The sequence below is a fragment of the Sphaerodactylus townsendi genome, linkage group LG10 (assembly GCF_021028975.2).
Source record: "Sphaerodactylus townsendi isolate TG3544 linkage group LG10, MPM_Stown_v2.3, whole genome shotgun sequence".
NCBI classification, from domain to species: Eukaryota; Metazoa; Chordata; class Lepidosauria; order Squamata; family Sphaerodactylidae; genus Sphaerodactylus; species Sphaerodactylus townsendi.
In genome coordinates, this window is record NC_059434.1 from 88,204,268 (window position 1) to 88,225,673 (window position 21,406).

General features: G+C 50.2%; 1 protein-coding gene across 1 annotated transcript in view; it reads right to left on the minus strand.

Moving 5' to 3' along the window:
- Positions 1-21,406, minus strand: part of EXOC6B (exocyst complex component 6B) — a 191,689-nt gene that overhangs the window by 63,252 nt on the left and 107,031 nt on the right. The window contains exons 17-28 of the mRNA XM_048508780.1: positions 18,432-18,641; positions 17,264-17,293; positions 16,748-16,986; positions 16,480-16,592; positions 12,221-12,468; positions 11,601-11,740; positions 11,300-11,498; positions 10,414-10,433; positions 5,903-6,346; positions 5,178-5,342; positions 3,673-3,748; positions 160-301 (exon numbers count right to left, since the gene is read on the minus strand). Of these exons, the coding sequence (XP_048364737.1) occupies positions 160-301; positions 3,673-3,748; positions 5,178-5,342; positions 5,903-6,346; positions 10,414-10,433; positions 11,300-11,498; positions 11,601-11,740; positions 12,221-12,468; positions 16,480-16,592; positions 16,748-16,986; positions 17,264-17,293; positions 18,432-18,641 (2,026 nt within the window). The remainder of the gene's footprint in view (positions 1-159; positions 302-3,672; positions 3,749-5,177; positions 5,343-5,902; positions 6,347-10,413; positions 10,434-11,299; positions 11,499-11,600; positions 11,741-12,220; positions 12,469-16,479; positions 16,593-16,747; positions 16,987-17,263; positions 17,294-18,431; positions 18,642-21,406) is intronic.

Here is a 21,406-nt window from a genome sequence, read left to right on the forward strand (position 1 = left end):
CAATCCAACCTGGAGGAAAATTCATTCCTGACCCCAAAGTGGTGTTCGGCATCCCCCTGGGCACATAAGAAAGAGCCCCAAGATCTGAGCACTGACTCACCCCTTCCTGACCTCCCCCTCCCACTCTGCCAAAGTTCACAGAATCAGTAGAAGCCTTACGCTCGCATTCTTCCACGTCCAGGTTGAACTGGCGCAAGGCCCCCAGGGAGAGCTGCCGCACTTCCGCTTCCAAGAGCAGCTGCATCAGAGAGGTAGACAAGTGCTTGCAGGCGGACATGCAGGCCGTCTGGGCCACCTTGCCCTGCAGGGAGAAAGGGCAGCGGTCAACAGAGACAAGGGGGGGAGGAGAAGGAGGGGAGCCATTTGATTCATTTTCAAAAAACTGAAAACATTTTATGTCACAATTGCACACAATCAGGGGCTCCAAGGTGATAAACATAAGCTCAGTAGAACATTTAAACAATCAAAAACATAGGAAACTACAAAACAATTCATAAAAATAAACACACACAAGGGAACAGGGGAAAAATATAATGGGGGCGGGGGCATCTTCCTAGTTCATTCCCTCCCCAGGTGCCTTCTACCAGCTGTCCTCTGCCTTGACGGGTACTTTCTTCTCATACCACTTCTTGTCTTAACTCAGGGTTGCCAGATGCAGGTTGGGAAATTCCTGACGCATCGGGGGGGCGGGGGGTGTGGAGCCTGTGTTTGGGGGGGGGGGGGTTGGGAGGAGGGAGCTCAGTTGGCTCCAAGGACACGGAATCTGCCTTCCAAAGCAGACATCTTCTCCAGGGGGACTGATCTCTGCCAACTGTGATCCCAGGAGATCTCCAGCTGCCACCTGGAAGTTGGCAACCCTCTTTCAACTGCTGCACGAAGGGGACAAGGAATCACACCCCCACCCCCTGCCCTGTAACAGTCATAAGAACATAAGAACATAAGAACAAGCCAGCTGGATCAGACCAGAGTCCATCTAGTCCAGCTCTCTGCTACTCGCAGTGGCCCACCAGGTGCCTTGGGGAGTCAAGTTCAGAGCAGGGCTGCTTTCCTCTTTGACACGGACATGTCCATCACAAGGGCACATGGCCAAGGGCAGCCTTGCTGCCGCACCACGCAGCTCAGCATCCTTTCTGCAAGCTGATCCTGTTGTCCCCGGTCCTTCTGGACTTCCCAGCCCTTTCCAGGACCGGCCTGGTAGTTGCAGGGGTGCTCCCAAAGCCTCAGGAACTGGAGTCAAGCGGAAGAAGGCCTTTGATTAGTGTGAGTTTTCTTTTTAGGATCCAGCAAGGAACCTGGTGGCAAACGATACTGAGACGTCTTGTCGTCAAAGGCTTTCACAGCCAGAACACCCCGAAATTGAGACGGCTGAGAGAGCTTCTTCTACAGATCAGAGGAGGCAGGTTCTTGTGGACCAGAAGCTGTGCCCCAGGGCTCTGGAGCTCCAAGGCCGTGACCAGCACCGTTGGTTCTGATGACTGAGAGGAGGCTGGGCACCCTGGTGAGGCCACCTCCTCCGCAACAGAGACCACGGAAGACGACGTCAGCTCCTACCTCCGGCTAGTTGAGTAAAATATGAACGGCATGCTCTTCTTCTAAACACGGAAGGCACAGACTGTGATCTCTGGTGGGCTGTAGCCACCCACCCCACCCCTTCCCACCCCTCCCCCTGCCCCAGCAGAACAATGGTTGAGAGTTGTCCACTACACCATGAGTGTGCTCCCTTTTGTGTAAAATGAAGCAGCGACAGACACATCAGCTCAGAAAGACCAACATGAACGTTCCTCCCAAGACAACTGCTGCAGCTTTTGATAAATAAATGAATGGGACCCCTCACTGCCTGGGCAAGCAGAGGTCATTGTGCAAACTCTTCTGGCTCTAGAAGGTTCTGCAGGCAGGCGTACTCTTCACAGAATTATGGGACCAGAGTTGGAAGAGACCACCAGGGCCATTAAGTCCAACCACACACAATCAAAGCACCCCTGACAAATGGCCATCCAGCCTCTGTTTAAAAACCTCCAAAGTGGTGGGAGAGAAGGACTTTACACTGCTTCCTGCCTCAACCCACAGAGGGGGTTTTACTAGATAGCCAGTGGCTAGATAGAGACCTAGGGATTGACACCTTGGCTCATTCCGCACATGCAGAATAATGCACTTTCAAACTGCTTGCAGTGCTCTTTGAAGCTGTGCGGAATGGCAAAATCCACTTGCAAACAGTTGTGAAAGTGGTTTGAAAACGCATTATTTTGCGTGTGTGGAAGGGGCCCTTTACTCTACCATGCTGGCTCTATCCCTTTGATGTTAGACTGATACTCTCAGGGACTTTTTTCCTTCCGCCTTCTTCTTGCTGTCTTCTCCCTCTTACTCCAACATGCCTAGAAGGAGGATGGGTGCTCCGAGCATCTGTCTCCATCCAGCTAGAATAGATTAGATTAGTGAACCTATCTACCTACCTTTCTATCCAGAATGGAGTTCACTAATAAATACTCTTTTTATTAGATTAGAAACTACAATTGACTCCAACTTTTCTTTGTGCCAAAGCTCACTCGCAAGCTCCCACACATGTGCACGGGTAAGCTAATGTTGTGTTTGGCCTCCAGTGCACTCTGCTCATTGTGCAATGGGAAAACACACTACGGGGTGCTGTTTCTCCCAACACAAAGGAGACTCCACCACACTCTTGGGCAGAAGATTCTACTGTCGAATAGCCCTGACCGTCAGGAAATTCCTCCTAATGTTTGGATGGAATCTCCTTTCCTGCACCTTGAATCCATTACTCCTGGTCCTAGTTCCTGGAGCAGCAGAAAGCAAGCTTGCTCCGTCTTCAACATGACATGCCTTCAGATATTTAAACATGGCTATCACGTCACCCCTTGACCTTCTCTTCGCACACACTTGCGATCCCATCAGGGGGATGCGCAGAGACCAAGATGCAGAATTTTACTTAACTGCTTTAACAACATAAAAGGCATCATTAATAACTCAGCATACAAAATCATACTATTGGGCATATTTATTTACATCTATTAAAAATCTTAGCTTTCTAGAAGCAAAATTATTAACACATCCAAAAACAGAGAAAGAGAGCTGTGAACGGCTACCGTCTGCGACCTTCGCACTGTTATCTGAAAAGTGGAGGGAGGGAGTTTAGAACGTAAAATGCAAACGCTCTGGCAGGCAACAGTGAGTTCAGGCAGAAAGAGTTATTCGGCACAACAGGGTGAGCAGCACGTCTGTTTTGTTGAGGTAACACTGTGACACCAAACTTTTTCATAACCTACTGTTCCACGCAATGTAGCATTATTGCAGGGGAAATCAGTCATGTGTAAACAATTAACTTATCTTTAGAAATATGTTGTGTATGTCCATGATGTAGATAGGAATGATAATTCTCAAATGTTGAAGACTGTTTTACACACCACAAATTCTAAGTGACTAAAAGGCATTTGGCTCATTTCAAAAGACACAATACATCCCTGGAATCATCTTGGATATAAATCCAACTCTCCTTCTCCCTTCGTGCTCTCCCAAATTTCCTTATTTTTTTGGTTGGAAAAGAATCTGGGGAGGGGGGAACCTCCCCCACCTCTGGAATAATTCTGGCCTTTCGTATCTCTGACATCGGTCAGCCATTTTCACAAGCCATGCGGGCTTGCAACCAGAATGCTCCCCAACGGTCAGGAATGGAAAAGCCCAGCCGTGATTTGAGCCCCATGAAAACCAGGGGGCTTGCAGGAGAGGTACTGGAGAGCTGAAGAACAAGAAAGAAGAGAGCAGCTGGAAGGCAAAGTGTAGTGTATTTATTTATATTTTCAATTTATAGGCCACCCTCCCCCAAAGGCTCAAAAAAATCCATTCTCTTTATGCTCCCACCTCAGGGGAGTTTGGAGCCAACGCACTAATGCTCGGCTCTCAAGAAGAACGCCACTCCTTGCATGCGCCAAACTTGGCTCTTGGGACACAACCAGCCAGGGGCCCCTTCTGATGTAGCTCCTGTAGAATATGCCACGGACGCCTCTGGAATGGCTCCCTTTGAAGTTTGTTTTCAGTGCTAATGAAACTTTAAAAGCAAACAATAACACTGTAAGTACCCTTATTACTTAACAATGTTTTGGACAACACTACCTCTTTATCTCTGCCAGATAAAACGTGCTCTTTATGTTTAAATACCCAAAACACTACCTCATCTCAGAAAGGAAAAGCAGAAAACAATTCTTCCTTGTACAGAAGAGAGTAATCCCAAAAGTGCCTGGCAATTCCGGTTGATGCCTTGAAATGCATACCTTTTTTTAAAAGGCCCTAATCCTAATTCCTGCCATGAGGGGAAGGACTGGGCAGACTCTGTGATCGAGCCCGGAACATGGCTGGCTGGCGCAGGAGAGGAGCTGAGCTGGGACAGCCTCCCCAAGAGAAGGGCTGACCTAGGGAGGCCTTCTGATCTTTCGCACAGCCGGAGCAATAATGTCTGGTATGCTAACAGAGAACAGAAAATGGGAGTGTTGGTTTTATTAATGTCATTTCACTTTTCTCCCCAACATGGGGACCCGAAGCCCTCGGTGAGAAACAGAGCCATCAAATAGTAGAGGATCATTCCCAGTCGCTAGAACATGTCATCTCAACAGTCCTGCAAAGAGCAAGGAGGCCTTCCTTATGGACTCAGGAAAGCCACTCTACAGCCTGGGGGCTGCCACACAACAACAACAACAACAACAGCAGCAGCAGCAGCAGCAGCAGCAGCAGCAGCAGAAGAAGAAGAAGAAGAAGAAGAAGAAGAAGAAGAAGAAGAAGAAGAAGAAGGCGACTCAAAGGGGCTGACAATCTCCTTGCCCTTCCCCCCTCACAACAAACACCCTGTGAGGTGGGTGGGGCTGAGAGAGCTCCAAAAAGCTGTGACTATCCCAAGGTCACCCAGCTGGCGTGTGTGAAGTGCACAGGCTAATCTGAATTTCCCAGATAAGCCTCCACAGCTCAAGTGACAGAGCGGGGATTCAAACCCTTTTCCTCCAGATCAGAATGCACCTGCTCTTAACCACTACGCCACTGCTGCTCCTGCTGTCGGCATGTCCCTGCACAAAGGGACGAAGGCAAAGGGAAGAGTGTTGCTGCTGCCCACAGGTTCAGAGGAAGACAGAGAGATGGTGCTTCAAGGGGGTGGGTCTGAGGCCACGAAGGGCTCTTACTGCAGCTTCTGGTGGATTTTCAAGAGCAGCCGTTCACTGGGGGATTTGCTGCAGTCAGCTCTTGAAGTTAGTGACACGGCTTTGGATGTTTTCACACACGCTGGGTAATGCACTCTCACGATGATCATTTGTAACTGGATTTTCCCGTCCACTTGCAAACGATCGCTACAGAGCACTGAGAGTCCATTAAGTGTGAAAGCAACCTCCGTATGACTGGGTCACCTGAGCGCAGATAAATTAAGTGAGCCCTCGGCTTCCACGTGCGCTTGTGGGAATTCCAAATGACTGTGAAGCACTAAACTAAGGTTAAGAGGAATTCCCTGGATTCCGCTTTACTCGGTTTCTCCTGAAACCCCGTTCTTTCCCCCTTTTCAGGAATTCCAAATCTGTTTCGAAATGATTCCGTCCAGATTCAAAAACTGAGGCGAGGAGGGGCAGCCTTGCAATATTTCAGAATTTCCTTCTGCGGATGCTCAGAGTCCAGCAATGTCTCTCCAAACCTTCCTGCTCTCCCACCAGACCACACGGTGGTGTGCAACATCAACCCCCCCCCCCCCTTGAAGGACTGCAAAAAGGGCTCATGAAGGTGTAGCAGAAAACTACAAAGAGCAGTCCGTGGAGCAAAGTGCTCTCTTGGGGGTGTATCGAGGGAGTTGGTCCCACAGAAACGATGGTCTCAGACTGCTTTGGGTTTTAAAGGTTATAGCCAAAACCTTGACTCTGACTTGAATTCAGCCACTTCCGAGCCATGCCTAATGCTGCTTCCTAATGGTACAACCACAAAGCCCACTGCCAGGAAGCATTCCGACAAGGGAGGGATCCGTAGGGCCCGATCAGCCTCTGTCCCAAAACTGCTGACAAAAATATCCCGCAAAGTAAGCCTGGAGGCAAGACAAGACACAGACAGACAAGCGCCACTAACTGGATGATTGTGAGACACCAGCGCAGCCACGGCAAATGTCCACAAAGCTCCTCCGCCCAGCACGCTGGAGGACATCCCCAATAAATCTGCAATCAGGCTCCCAGTCGCCCAGCTGCAGAGGCCGCCTTGATCAGCCCTTGCTGGGAAAACCAGAGCAGAGTGGGAAAGACTCAGCTGTCCATCAGCCACCTTCTCCCCAGGGGGTCCAGAAGGCCCTCCTCCTTGGAACGGGCTGCTGATGCGTTTCCTGACAAACAACCAGGATGCCTGTGCCTATGAACGCCCTACTCGGCAAGAGGAAGGCAACTTTTCTCACCTGGGGGGAGAGGGGGCATCTGCCCCTGGGCTGGCGACCTGGTGCCCCGGCTGCTGACTGCCCGGGCTCCCTCTCTCCCTCCACTGAAACGCTGGGCGTGAATCAGCCACCAGGAGAAGAAGGGTGGGCAGAAATGCAGGCGCAGAGGAGGAGAAAAGGCTGGTCACGGAGCAAGGAGGGACTGTCCCCGACATGGCCCCTCATCCATGCCCACCACACCATTTACAGGCTACGAAGCACACAGCCCACAAAGCTTGTGGGATTTACTTGCCTTGCATGTGTGTTTCAGTCCTGGGTTGAAGATCGAGCCCTCCAGCTGCCAGAGGAGCAGCAATCCACACGAGGAAGCCCTCCTGTGCTCCAAATGCCAGCAGTGTTCATGGTGGCAAGAAAAGGCATTCAAATCAAGGGAATGTGCTACCAATTAAAGGATTAGGGGCAGAGCGGGATGACTGCTTTTTTAATTGAGGAACCACCTCGTCAAAGGCCTCATTTGGAGCTATTGTGCTCCAGCCACCCTCCACACAAACCCCCCTGAATCCCAGGCGGCTGTCAAGGTCAGGCTGTGGCCACCTACCTCACTGCAGAAGGGAAGAATTTGCCAGAAAACCACCGTGGGCGGCTCCATGCAGCTCAATCAATGAATTACGTGCATTGTTTTTGTTTGCTGTATGCCTCAAAAAAGACTACAGCGTATCATAAATAGAAATCGCAAGCACAAGTACATGTTCAAACCCCCCTCCCCACAAACAATCTATCTTTCCAATAACGAATACCAAAACGATGATCATTCTGTTTCCAAATATTGGGCCAATGACAAGAAGCTGCATCCATTTCATTAGTTTCAGAGAGCTGCCATGTTGATTTGCAATAGAACAGCTCGGTTCAAGTCCAGCAGCACCTTATATAGACCAACAAGATTTTTGGGGTCCACGTTTTCAAGAGATACCTGGTGAACAGAGCGTTCACTCTCTAAAGTTTATGCCCCAAAAATATTGTTGGACTCTAGGACGTTACTGGAGTCACATCTAGCTAATCTTCATCCATCTATTTTATGTTTCTTTTTTTTAATTATTAATTTTCATTACATGAATATAAATGAACATACAGTAAATAAAAAAAGCAAATTATAAACTTATCTCATTATAATATGATTTGACAGGTCAGAAAACATACTTTGGTCCTACAATATCGTTATTTTCTTTATATGATCTATTATTAGATAAGAAGACAGACAATTATAATTAATAACAGTAATAATAAATTCTGCTCTATCAAAACCAACCAATACTAAGACAAGAGAGATAAGAGCTAATTCTGTAAAGTTAATATTAAAATTAACATACACACACCCCTCTTGTGGACTCCACCTACAGATTCCCTCATGTTATCGAAGTCTACATAGGTATACACAAAACTTTATTAACACAGAAAGAAGGCAATAATGGAAAAATATTAAGAAACATAAAATAATGGTTATTGTCTTTTCCCCATTATTTTACGTTTCTTAATAGCAGTAATTCAGTCAGATTATGGACCCCAGAGCTTCAATAACCACCCTTACTTACTGGGAACAATAAACTTTTCCAGTATCTTGTAAAAACTACTTTGTTACAGTCAACAAATTTAGCAACGTCTCTATGTGAGAACTGCCAAGAGGGAGTGGTTGAGGCACTGGACTAGGACAGGGGTCTGCAACCTGTGGCTCTCCAGATGTTCATGGACTACAATTCCCATCAGCCCCTGCCAACATGGCATCAGCCCCTGCCAATTGGCCACACTGGCAGGGGCTGATGGGAATTGTAGTCCATGAACATCTGGAGAGCCACAGGTGCAGACCCCTGGACTAGGATCCGGGGTGATCAGGGACCCATTCCCTACTCTGCCAGGGGAACCAGCCCAGTGATCTTCAGTCCCTCACACTTTCTAACCTACCCTCACTAGGTTGTTGGTGTGAAGACTAAAAGGGGCTGGGGTGCAGGAAACATGAAAATATGTTTTGGGTCACCGATCAGGGAGAAAAGCAGGATACAGGGTTTTTTTAAAAAGTATAAAACAAGCTATATGGTGTTGTGGGTTTTCCGGGCCATACAACCCGGAAAACCCACAACACCCTAGTGATTCTGGCCATGAAAACCTTCAACAAAGTTATATGGTATTTGCACTGTCTCTCTTTGTATGATTGTGTGGGCTGTCATGGCAACCCTGAAGGTTTTGAAGGCAAGAAACGTTCAGAGGTGGTTTGCCATGGCTCACCTCTGCATAGGCTGAGAGAGTTCCGAGACAACTGTGACTGTCTCTATACTATTCAAAAGAAAAAATCCAGATTCATCAGGGGCTCAATGCTTCAATCTTCAAATATCACTTCCAGAATAATTTTCCAATATATTTTCAACCTGTACCAACCACATGTTGAAAATTTGCAGTTTTGCGGTGTTGTGGGGTTTCCGGGCTGCATGGCCATGTTCCAGTAGCATTTTCTCCTGATGCCAGCCACAGATGCAGGCAAAACATCAGGAGAAAATGCTACTAGAACATGGCCATACAGCCCGGAAACCCCACAATACCCAGTGATTCCGGCCATGAAAGCCTTTGACAATACATTTGCAGTTTTGCTCAACAGAACCAACATTGGGTGCTGTGTGGTTTCCGGGCTGTATGGCCGTGTTCTAGCAGCATTCTCTCCTGACGTTTCGCCTGCATCTGTGTGTGTGTGTGTGTGTGTGTGTGTGTGTGTGTGTGTGTGTGTGTGTGTGTGTGTGTGTGTTTTTTCCACACATCACACAATACTTTCTGCCATTTTTTACTATGATCATTATATTTAAGTCTATGAGGAAACTATATACTTTGGAACAATGTCTGTCAATGCTGGATAGAATGTGGTTCTCTCCTTACTCTAATGTTTCTCCACCCCCAGGATGCAAAACTTTTAACTTGCAGGTGGTTAATGCCCTCTGTGCTGAAACAGCCCTGCTGACCCACAAGAGCTACTCCATTTGGCACCGAGAAGCGCGTGGCTCCCCCAGCCCTGTTTAAGCATTCCAGCTAAAAAGATAAGCCTCTTTCCCGACACTTGGTACTTTCCCTGAATTCTTTACTATTTTGATTGCTGGTAGCTGTTCTCCATGCCACAAAGACCACCACTGTTCAAACACGCTGTTTAAAAAGGAGGTCGTCAGTCAGTGAATCACGAATGCCTCGGGAGTGGGCAAGTGTGGTAGGCTATCCCTGTGGCAAGCAGTTGGTGGACAGTGGAAGACGGAGGTGCTAAGCGGAGCCTCAGAAAGACCATGTAGGAAGGGGAGCTGGGAAGAGAGAATTCCTTTAAAAAGTCCATTAGTGGCAGCAGGATCAGAAAACCCCTCTGAGAAGCTTAGGAAGAGGCGGCTCCCTTCTCTGGAAGAACCCTCTGTGGTGGAAGCGTCTTCTGGTGGACAGCAAGTCGACGCAGCCTTTGGAAAAGGAACTCACTTTGTTTTGCGTACCCCCAACAATGGTTCCTGAACCTCCTCCCTGGTTCTGGGGTTTGTGTTTTTACTGAATTATTTCATAATTTTAAATGCTCTTATTAATTGTTTGAGTGTTTCAGTGTTTTTAGGTTTGCTGCCTTGGGGATCCAGATAGAAAGGCAATTTACAGTATTTCAAACAAAATCAATAAATAACTTCCCCGCATCCCAGTACACTGAAAACATCCACGTTCCAGGCAGGTCAGGAATTCAGCGGGAGAAGTTACAACAGCATCATGGCTGAATTCCCCTATAATGGGGAGCAAGAAAAAGGCTGCCAGTGTGGAAAAGTGCTCCCCGTGCTAGAATTCACCACAGTATTTCAGCCATCAGACTACATTCAGTGTACGAGTTGAAACCCAGTTGCACCCTCGCGGCTGGCAGCAGGGAGGGCGATGGGGACTGAGCCATCCAGCCCCAGTGGAGAGTCCTGGGGGCTCCCGTATTGTCATGGTTCTGGCTGAAAAGGGACAATAATTGACCATCTCACACCTCACTAGAATGCTGCACCTAAAGGGACAGAGAAGGAGACCAGAGGTGGAACGCTCACAGGGACATTTCCAGAGGTGGAACGCTCACATGTACCCCGGTGCATGCCAGCGGGTCACGTAGGGGGCGGAGAATCGCCCTCCCCTCAGCCCCGCCCCGCCAGGCTGCTCCGGCCAAAGGAGCAGCCTGGCTGGGCCACCGCCGGGCACCCCTCAGCCCGGCCCGCAGCAGGCTCCTGCTGTCTAAAGTAAGTGGGGCGCAGGGGGTGCCCAGAGCAGGTGTTGCCCCGGGTGCCATCCCCACCCCCCACGCCTCTGAAGGAGACAGTCAAAGGGCTAGGAAGTCTGCCCTTCCTCTGTGGCAGGAATGTGGGAAGTGGGGTGGGGGGAGATGACAAATTCCCAGGTCGCGGGAAGGACACCCTCTCTTATCTTACAGTTCCTGGCCAGGAAGGTCTAAACGTTTAACTCAGGACTCCATCTCATCCACGAGGCAAGAGGCAGGAGAACTTCTAACCCTGAACTCTGGACTTCCGCAAGTTAGACATAATTTACGACAAGGACCAAGAGCAGGGAAAAGGGGACTGGGTGTTTTCGCCATTTCTTTGCCTTTTTGCTCAGCCTGAATGCCTAAACAGACCAGGTGTTCCCTTTTTACTAATTAGAAATGTCTCATATTTATAATACTTGAAGGCTGATCTCTGTAAACAGACCACACCTATTTGGCCGCATGGTAACAGGGAGAGGCCGCAGGTACGCTCACACTCCCTGCAGTGAGACGGCTCAAAAGCGTGATGTTGGGATAAATAGATCATTCCTGCGCTGTGTGGCAGGAGCGAAGCAGCAGTGCGACCGTGAGGCAGAGCATCTAAACAGCAACGCAGGTACAGAGTTCTGGACGTGCAACTCATTCCGCAGCAGATGCTCTCGGAGCCGCCTGTGGCAGGAGTTACATTCAGTTTGCTTGTCATGCTGCCCCCGGGAGTAACAGGGAGAGGTGGGGTCACGGAGCAGGGGCTTGCAAGGGCACCCCCTCTCCGCCTGCAGCGCCCACTCGGGATCGGGGAGATCTTTCCAGAAGTACAAGCTGCTGATTCAAAAAGACGGCAACATCTTGCTCCACAAGCCACCCAGCAGACAGCCTGGCTGCTGCCCCAAAATGTGCCTCCCAGCAGCAGTGTGTCGGTACGTGCGGAGGAGCCCCCAGTTCTCAGCATGGCCATCTCTGGCTTTCCTGCCAAGCAGAGCCCAGCAGAGCTGCTCAAGTGTGAGGATGCCGTCTCTTTCCTGGGCCAGGACAGAGATGCTGAGAGCGGGCCACAATTGCCCCTGATGGCAACAGGTGAGAGAACACAGGAAGCTGTCCCAGGCCGTAGCCGGCCCTCAGGCAACCTAGCTGTGCCCTGGCAACGGCTCTCCTGGACCTGACAGGAAAAGAGGTCCCACCCTCTGAACTGGAGGTCCCAGGGACAGGCCCAGGATCTTCTGCACACAGAGCACCCGAACACACCGACCCGTTTTCCCAGACCCTCCATCTGATTTTATTTCCTTTTAACCTTTATTTATGTTTCATTTCTACCATCACACCCAATGAGGAACCAAAGCAACTTCTGCAGTTCCCCCTCCTCCATTTTATCCTTACGACAACACCTCGGTAAGGTAGGTTAGGTCTCCCACTGATTTAATTTGAAATATCAATATTTTATTAATTGGGTGTTCTTAACCCTGCCTTTTCATCAGTGCCTGCCACTATCCAGTACAAGTGCAATCACTGAGCCGTTCAACAGGACCCCCCCCACCCTCAGCCACTAGGTCCGCAGGGGGAAATCGAACTAGGCTGAGCGCAACATGCACCATGTGGAAGAGGGCCTTCAACGTGGCCCGGCTGCTAGACTTAATTACCAGCCTGCCGTTGGGGAAGAGAACATTCCAGAGCTGGGAGGGGGACCCCGGCCTCCTGCCATCCAGGTGTCCATCAGGGACCGTCTCACCGCCTGAGAAAGAACCCCTTTGTGTTTGGGCCTTGACTGTCTGGTCCACCTCGGCTTCTGCCCGTCCTGTAGCCGAGAGCCGCAGGTCAAACACATGCTTTGCTAAAATGAAGCGTGTCCATCTGCTTTAAATTGGCTGCCTTTCTTTGGTGATGAATGCCCCCCCTCCCCCATGGCTGCCAAGTCAAAGAGGAGCCTGCAGACCAACGGGCCAGTCATGCTTCGTCCATTCTTTTGTGACCCTGTTGGCCAGGCGGCACAGAAGGGCCCTCAAAACTGTTTTGGACACAGGACACTGAATCTCAGAACGGAGAACACATCAAACGCATCACGTTCTCAGCATGCAGTCTGGGTTCTAGATCCAGACAGGGGCAATCCATGGGGACCTTCAGAATCCTCTTTTAGATACCCCCATGAAAGACCTTTCCTTCATTTCAAAATAAGTCTGCTCGGCATATCTTTCTGGCAAAAGGATCGGGTGCCTTCAGCCAGAGTCTGAGCCTTTCTCAGCTCTGGCCCCACCCTGGTGGAACGCTCCGTCCAGTGAGCCCTGGGCCCTGCGGAGCTTACGCTGTCAGGCCTTCTTTCGGCTGGCTGGCTTGGTGGTTTTAGGGCGCCAGAAAACGAGAGAATTTTAAAGTTGGGGCTGAATTATATAGTTGTTATTAATGTGATTTTATATTGTAGAAATTGTGAGCTGCCCTGATGGGAAAGGGGAGGCAAGATAGCAAATAAAGAGAGAGAATGGGACTAAGGAAAAAAGCCAGGTACCCTCTCCAAGGGCTGTCCTGGGAAATCACACAGCTTGGCAAACAACCCCACTGAGAAACTTAGGAGAATGACACCTCCCTTTCCTATTTCTATTCTGGATGCAACCTTCTGACTCACCAAGAGAACCCAACATGAGTGTGCAACCTGTAGCTCTCCAGAAGTTCATGGACTACAAATCCCATCAGGCCCTGCCAGCATGGCCAATTGGGATGGGAATTGTAGTCCATGATGGGAATGGGAATTGTAGTCCATAATCATCTGGAGAGCCACAGGTTGCATACCCTGGAATCACTGACTGACTGTCATGTAGAAAGACTCAGCTCATGAACACGTTGCCGAGAGTCCTTCATGGGGGGGGCGGAGGAGGCGCAAATGCATCAAACATCATCACACACACACACACACACACACACACACACACACACACACACACACGGTGTTGTCTCAGTTGTTTGGAGGACTTGCAGAGAAGCCCACAGACGTGGTCCCAAAGGGCAGTCAAAACTGGAGGCAGATCTGTCCCATCAGAAATTATGTCCATGGCCACAAAGCCTCTATCTAGACACATTGCTCCTCGACCTAAGTATTGAACTTCTTGTGCCCTAAAGTGACTGGGGGGGAGGGAGGGAGGAAGTGGTTAGAGAGAAAGAAAGATGGAAGTTGGAGACGCAAGTCACGGGCCACCCAAGAAGAATCCCGGCCAGGGTGGCATCTCTTTATGCAAGTCTTGGGTGGCTGTTTCCTTTCTTCAGGACTTGCATTCTTTCCATTGGGCAGACGTCCCAGGAAATCCAAAGCAGCTGCCATCTTGGTGGAAGGAGGCCACTTCAACACATCCCTAACAAGCATGCACACACGAAGCAGACGCCCAAGGCCCAAAGCCTTACGAGCAATGCACCGCGGATGTCCCACACGCAGTGCTGAACCAGCCCGAAGGCCACGCCAGGCACACACCCACGGAACATTTCCGCGAAGGGAAAAAACCACATCACCCAGCATGCACTCTGGCACACAGACCACTGCAGCGGGAAGTCAGCTTGTAGGCAAACCTGTGGCTCAGTTGGCTGCTCATGAACAAGACATGCGCACAGCTGATGTGTGTTCAAACATCCCCACTTCAGCCACTGTGTGTGTGTGTGTTGTGTGTGCAGAGGCAGGCAGCAGTTCATATGCACACCTCTTTCCTCAAGGGGTGCTGAGGAAGGCTGGGCCAACGGCCTTGCAGTTCTTCCCCCAGCCTTCGTTCCCCACAGCAGCCCTTCACTTGGTGTGTGTGTGGGGGGGGGGGGGTACTGTTTCACACATTCAAGGGTGGGAAACTGCACAGATGAGCGGCATCCATTGTTCATAAATGGGTGGTTCCAGGAATCAGCAAGTTTGTATTTCCACCAACATTAAGGAGCAAAAACAACAATAATCAAGGCTGTTTCTGATAATAAGGCATCAGCTATTGAAACAGAACATTTATTTATTTATTTATTTATTTGGGTTTAGGGTTCTATTCCCCCACTACAGCGGGTCTTGGGGCCAGTAACAGTAAGTCAAATATACATTTAAAATCAGGAATGGTTAAAACAGATTAAACTCCATGAAATAATTTAAAAATGATATCAAAAATGGTGAAATACCCTCCCAGCAGAGTTGACTTCTGAGACTAACAGACCCTCTCCAAAATAAGTGGGGAGGGGGACTGAGGAGAGTGCACACAGCCCCCCCCCCACACGCACTATCCCTTAATCAGCTTCTTGTGGTCAACACCCCCCTCCCCATACCAACAGATCTTTAAACAAATAAATTGCTAATTGCTATAGCATTCTAATGATTTGTTGCCATGATCTACTAGTTCCCAGCTTTCATGCACTCTGTGGAGAGTCAGCCAAACGCTCTTCGCTTCTCATGGGCTGCACCAGATGCCACACAATAATATGTTTTAAAAGTCCTCCACCTCCAGCTGTGTGCCCTGCCACTTGCCTGCCTGCCTGCCTGTCTGCAGCCCCAGGGATTGTGAGGTCAGATCCCCAACTGGGTCCCCTGCTCCATGTGAGCAGAACATCTGGTTCCTGCCAGGAACACTGCTGACTCTTCCAGGCAGGGCCTGCGGATTATTCTTGTGGCTGGGGCTGCAGAAGGAGAGGGAGACTGTGCCCCCCCCCCCCCAAAAAAAGGCAGCTGTGTAGAGCCCCGCACAACCCCTGCCCCCTCCTCACATAAGGTCATCCCCCCCCCCCTTTGGCATACAGCAAAGCCACCTCCAGGAGGAAGGGTGTGATTCTTATATGGTGAACAACAGCAGCACTGCAGTTACCTGCATTCCAAGTGGAATGCTGTAGTTTCATGTTTTAAATATGTATATTTATATTGATTATTTATTGTTATTATTGTTTCTGGAATATTATTTTGTTGTTCACCGCCCAGAGCCCTCAGGGGATGGGGCGGTATACAAATGTAATTATAAATAAATAAATTAAATAAATAAATGTTCCTCTAGTGGTCTTCTGTGCAGGCACACATTGGGACCGCACATGCGCAGGCCTTCTTCGGGAAGATCTAAAGGCTTTCTGGAAGGACCTGCAGTGCTAAGAGTGCTCGCTCTCCCTCCCACTGTGGGTGGAGCCGACCTGTCCTGCCCAAGCGATCACCACTAAAACCTCTCTGTAGCTGGCCTGTTCCAACAGGTGGCGGCACATGAGGGACATGAAGGTGAGCTTCTGTTTGCAATTTTTTAAAATTAATGCCTCTAAAGTGAAAACTGGTTAGCGCCTCGCTGGCTCTGTTAGTGCAAACTAACTACAGAAAGCCACATTAGGTGATAATGAAGAGAAAACGGATGGCTGTTAAAAGTCCACGCCGAGTGAAGGTTACGCCCTCCAGCAAGGTGACATAGCCCAGGTGAAGGGCACAGCTCAGGCCACCCTCAGCTCTGCCACGTTAGGCACAAGTGGGTGACCCCCGGCAGAGCAGGCCCTGGAGGGCATCTGCCGCTTCTGGCCAGGACGGCCTGCCGCAAAAGAAGCCTGCTGGGCAGCCGGCAAAACCTCCTCCACCCCTGCAGCGAGGCTGGCTGCTCCAGCACAGACTGGAAGGCATATCGGGCGTCTGGAGAGGGCAGAAGAGGCCACTGGCGACTTCGCAGGAGCCCTGCTGGGGTGGGAATGAAAGGCAGGAGTTGGCCAGTGGGGGCGGTACTTCCTCCCATCCAGTCTTGTGCCCCAGGGGCTCACCTCTCCAGGGACAAAAGGCAGGTGGCGCGAAGGTGCCCCTGGCAGTGGGAAGGTCACCAGGATGCACCACAAATTCTCCTCCTGCCTGAAAAATGCTGCTGCTTCTGCTGCCCACTATCAGCCAAGGACGCCTGCCAGACCCGTGGGCAGAACTCAATCAGCCAGCCCTTCTTCCTTGGGAACGAATGCAGCCACCGGCTTGGACAGGAGCACAGGGAGTCTGAGGGAAGGGAGCCCAAATGGCCCCCAAGCCAGAACGGGTCGGGCAAAGACCTCATGAACTCAGTGGGGCTGGAGCAGTTCATTGGGAGGCCATGAAGGTGAAAGAGTGTGCTCCCAAGTCTCTTGTTCACCCCAGCCAGCAAAGACCGGACAGAGAGCAAAAGATGGCTCTTTGGGGCTCCGTGGTGGGGGTCGGGAACCTGTGCCTGGCCTGCCGCAGGAATGGGGTGTAAGTGGGGCGAGGCCCACAGCCTGTGTCTCCCACTGTCCACCTGAGTTTTTTTGCCTTGTCAGAAGTGGAGGAAATTGTGAGTGGCTCCACTAGAGCTGCCGGCAGGGGACCCCAGAGCATGTGAACGCCCTCGCCCGGCTGAAAGGGAGAACAGCTCGGCTAGGAAGGGTGACAAACTCCCCCTGCAAGGGCACTTGAGAGAGGGAGGGACGGAGGGAGAGAGACTCTCCCTGCTCAGCTCAATCTGGCAGCACCAACGGGGCTCCCTGGGGCTCCCGGGTCACAGATGGGAGATTCCTGTCCCTCTGGTTTCCAGCCTGGCTGCCCCTTCACCTCCTCCGATTCCACGAGCCCCCGAAGGTACAAGCAGTGAGTAGAGTGCACGGGACAGGAGAAACACACCCGCCATACTCACCGGCATAGCCGAATAGGCTTCGACAGCCCCCTACAGAGGGAATTGCAAGACAGGAGGCATCAGAAGACCTGCTTGGCAAAGCGACCCAACTGGCAGGCCTGCGCCAGGCCCAGGAGACAGGGAGCACGGAATGCAGCAGCCCAAGCCAGCCCTGGAATGGCAACTGATGCACCTCTGGGCAGCCCAAGGGGCTCGTTAGCTGAGGGGCCCCAGCCGAGGGAACAGGTCAGGGCTGCCCTTGTCTGTTTCCAGGGTGGTCCAAGGAGGTTGGCAAGAGGAACGTGCCCCTACGACGGGGCTGCTGCTGCAGTCATTCATGCCACAGGGTCACAATGTAAGACTTCTGGATGGGGATGGAGTCAATGTTTACCTTTCTAGGGAACATCCAAAGCAGATACCATCTCAGCCACTCTCACAACTGCCCTTTGAGGCAGGCCCACATTTACCATCCCCCTACTGAAGAAAGAGGGCAGGACTCCCACTGAGATAGAGCAGTTTTCGCTGGAGCAGCTAGGAGGCAAATCTCAAGATGGCAGCTCTTCATCTCTTCAGCAGCCAAACAATAAGTCTCCAACTACCTCCCCACAACCACTGCAATAAAAGCAATTTCCCAAAACTGTGCAAGAAGGTGCTAGCTCAAGGGAGATGACTGGATCCCCCAGAGCCCTGTCCAAGTGATACATTCAGTCACAACCCTGGAATAAGAGTGACAGCCCCCCCCCTCCTGCCACATAACAAAGAATAAGCTGGCAACAGGCCACCCACCATAGGCTGGGAACTGCTAAGCCAAGGAGCCACCACAGAGATGTCCCTGTTCCTGACAGATGACTCTCAGTTCACCCCAGATGACAGGAGGCCCAGGGGCTCAGACAGAAGGCCCACAATGACTGGCGGGCTTGTACTTAAGCAGTGCATTCAAAACAGGGCTCGAATTTCCAATAGAGCCTTGGCAGACGCCACGCTTTCTCCAGATCAGCCTGATGCGCTTCCTGTGGCCATGAGTGCAGCCATCTTACCGCAGTGCACAGATCACAGGGACTTTGGCTCAGAGCTGCCTCTCTTAGCTGCTCCCTTAGACCAACTGGGGGGGGGGGGGTCACCTGGCTTGACCCAAACTGGACGGCACTCCTGCCCCTCTAGAGTAACACTGTGCCACACAGGAAGCTACCGTGGACCTTGGGTCCAGTCCTCCCATCTTGGCCAGAACCTGTCTACCCAAGTTCTTTTTATGGCGGACTGAACCGGCATTTTCCACATGCAAAGTTACAGACCCATCAACCGGCGAGGAAGGGTCACGGGCATCAAGGGCGAGATGCAGCCCCAGACCCCAGTAAAGAACGTGGAGCTCTCGCAAGGCACCACGGGCAGAGATCTGTGCCTGCCAAATGGCCAAAGTCACCAGAAGAGGAGGAGAGGGGGGCGCCCCCCACTCCCTCCGCAAAGAGCTCCGGCTGAGCGGCTGGAGTCGATTATGACTCAGAGGGCTGCTGAAAGACTCCTTCCCCTCCCCGGCTCAGCCTGACCCCTTGACCTCCCCGATTACCTTGCAGAAAAGGTTATCAAGATACAAGCCTCCGAGGATTAAAGGAAACTCCGAGTCAAAACAGAAAAACACCTCTTTCCCCAACAAATAAAAAACTTCCTTGCTTTGTTAAGCTGACAGCCCCAGCAGAGGTGTTGACATAACCTCCTGTCTCCACAAGGCTTAAAGTCAACAAATCCCTGCGCTTGGCGTAGATCTGTCAGTGCGATTTACATTAACTTGTCTGACATGAAATTAAAACAACAATCAACCGTCAGGGCCAAAGGGGGGGGGGACTTTTCCGCTCTCCCGCTTGTGCTGCTCCACGATAGCCATCTCCTCGGACGGGAGTTCCACCCTCCAAACCCAAGTTTTAATTATCTTGTTTCACATTGGGGGGGGGATTCACCCCCTCGCGTGATGCAGCAGCCCTGCGCTGCTTGCCTGGTGCACAAGGAGGGGGCTCCCAGCAACAGCTATGTTGCCAATTGGTGGGCCATTTGCACAGGTGGCCACAGGCATTCTGTGCAGCCACGTCACATGCTGGCAAGGTCCGGTTCCTCGGCTGTGAACTCTTCACCCTGGGGTCACCAGCAGCAGAGTGACACAATTTGATCCTGGGCCATAAGAGAACCACATTCTTCGACCTAAAATGGGGGAGCTGGAGTACAGAGTTTTGAAGGAGGACATTGATATAGTGGGCATCACAGAGACATGGTGGAATGAGGAGAACCAGTGGGATGCTGTTATCCCAGGTTACAGGCTCTACAGGAAGGATAGGACAGGGCGTATTGGGGGTGGGGTGGCCCTCTACATCAAAGAGAGCATAGTGTCACATAAAATAGACAATGCAGGGGGAGCTGATTCCTCTACAGAAGCACTGTGGATATCAATACCAGGGGTGAAGCATAGTTTAACATTAGGAATATATTATTGTCCCCCTGACCAAAGGGCACAAGAGGATTCTGAGATGGAAAAAGAAATTAGAGAGGCCAACAAAAGCAAAAATGTAGTGGTAATGGGTGATTTTAACTATCCCCATATAAACTGGAAAAATGCATGTTCAGGTCATAGTAAGGAGAGAACATTCCTGGATATGCTAAATGACTGTGGCTTAGAGCAGATGGTTGTAGAACCAACCAGGGGAGAGGTGATCCTAGATCTAATTCTATGTGGAACTCAGGACCTGGTGCGGGAAGTCAGTGTTGTTGAGCCGATAGGGAACAGCGACCACAATGCTGTCAGATTCAGTATCTCTGCATGTGAACAAGTGACAACTACTAATGTAGTTACATTCGCCTTCAGAAAGGGAAATTTCTCAAAGATGAGGGGGATAGTGCGCAGGAAGCTGAAAGGGAAAATCAGGAGAGTCAAAACTGTCCAAGATGCTTGGAGGTTATTTAAAAACACAGTCTTAAAAGCTCAGCTGGAATGTGTTCTGCAGGTTAGGAAAGGCAGCGCCCAGTCCAAAAGAAAGCCACCATGGTTAACAGGGGAGGTTGAGGAAATTATTAGGAAAAAATAAGATGTCTTTTAGAAAATGGAAGTCCAACTTAACTGATGAAGAATACCAGAGAGAACACAAATGGTGGCAAAAGAGAAGCAAGTTAGCTGTAAGGGAGGCAAAAAAGGATTATGAGGAACGCATGGCTGCGAACATCAAGACCAGCAACAAACAGTTCTTCAAATACATCAAAAGCAGGAAGTCAGCTAGGGAAGCGGTAGGCCCGTTAGATGACAAAGGAACAAAAGGTGTGCTAAAAGATGACAGGGAGATTGCAGAGAAGCTGAATGAATTCTTTGCATCTGTCTTCACCCAAGAGGAGGTGAGGAACATCCCTGCACCTGAACCAAGCTTCTTAGGAGGTGAATCCGAGGAACTAGCGAAGATAGTGGTAGACAAGGAAGAAGTTCTGGCAGCCATTGATAAACTAAATGCTACCAAATCCCCTGGCCCAGATTGCATTCATCCAAGAGTTCTTAAAGAGCTCAAGCATAAAATTGCTGATCTTCTCACTTTAATATGCAACTTATCCCTAAAATCTGCCTCCATCCCTGAAGACTGGAAGATGGCCAATGTCACACCAATCTTTAAGAAAGGGTCTAGGGGGGACCCAGGAAATTACAGGCCAGTCAGTTTGACATCTGTTCCTGGTAAATTAGTAGAATCTATCATTAAAGATAAAATTATTAAACATGTAGAAAAGCAAGACCTGCTGAGGAAGAGTCAGCATGGCTTTTGCAGAGGCAAATCCTGTCTTACAAACTTACTAGATTTCTTTGAGGGTGCAAACAGGCATGTGGATAAGGGGGAACCAGTGGACATTGTCTACTTGGATTTCCAAAAGGCTTTTGACAAAGTTCCTCACCAGAGACTATTGAGAAAACTCAGCAATGAAGGAATAAGAGGGGAAGTCCTCCTATGGATTAAAAACTGGTTGAGGAACAGGAAACAAAGGGTGGGTATAAATGGGAAGTTCTCACAATGGAGAGATGTAGGGAGTGGTGTCCCCGAAGGATCCGTTTTGGGACCAGTGCTCTTTAACCTATTCATAAATGACCTGGAAGTAGGGGTGTATAGCGTGGTGGCCAAGTTTGCAGATGATACCAAATTATGTAGT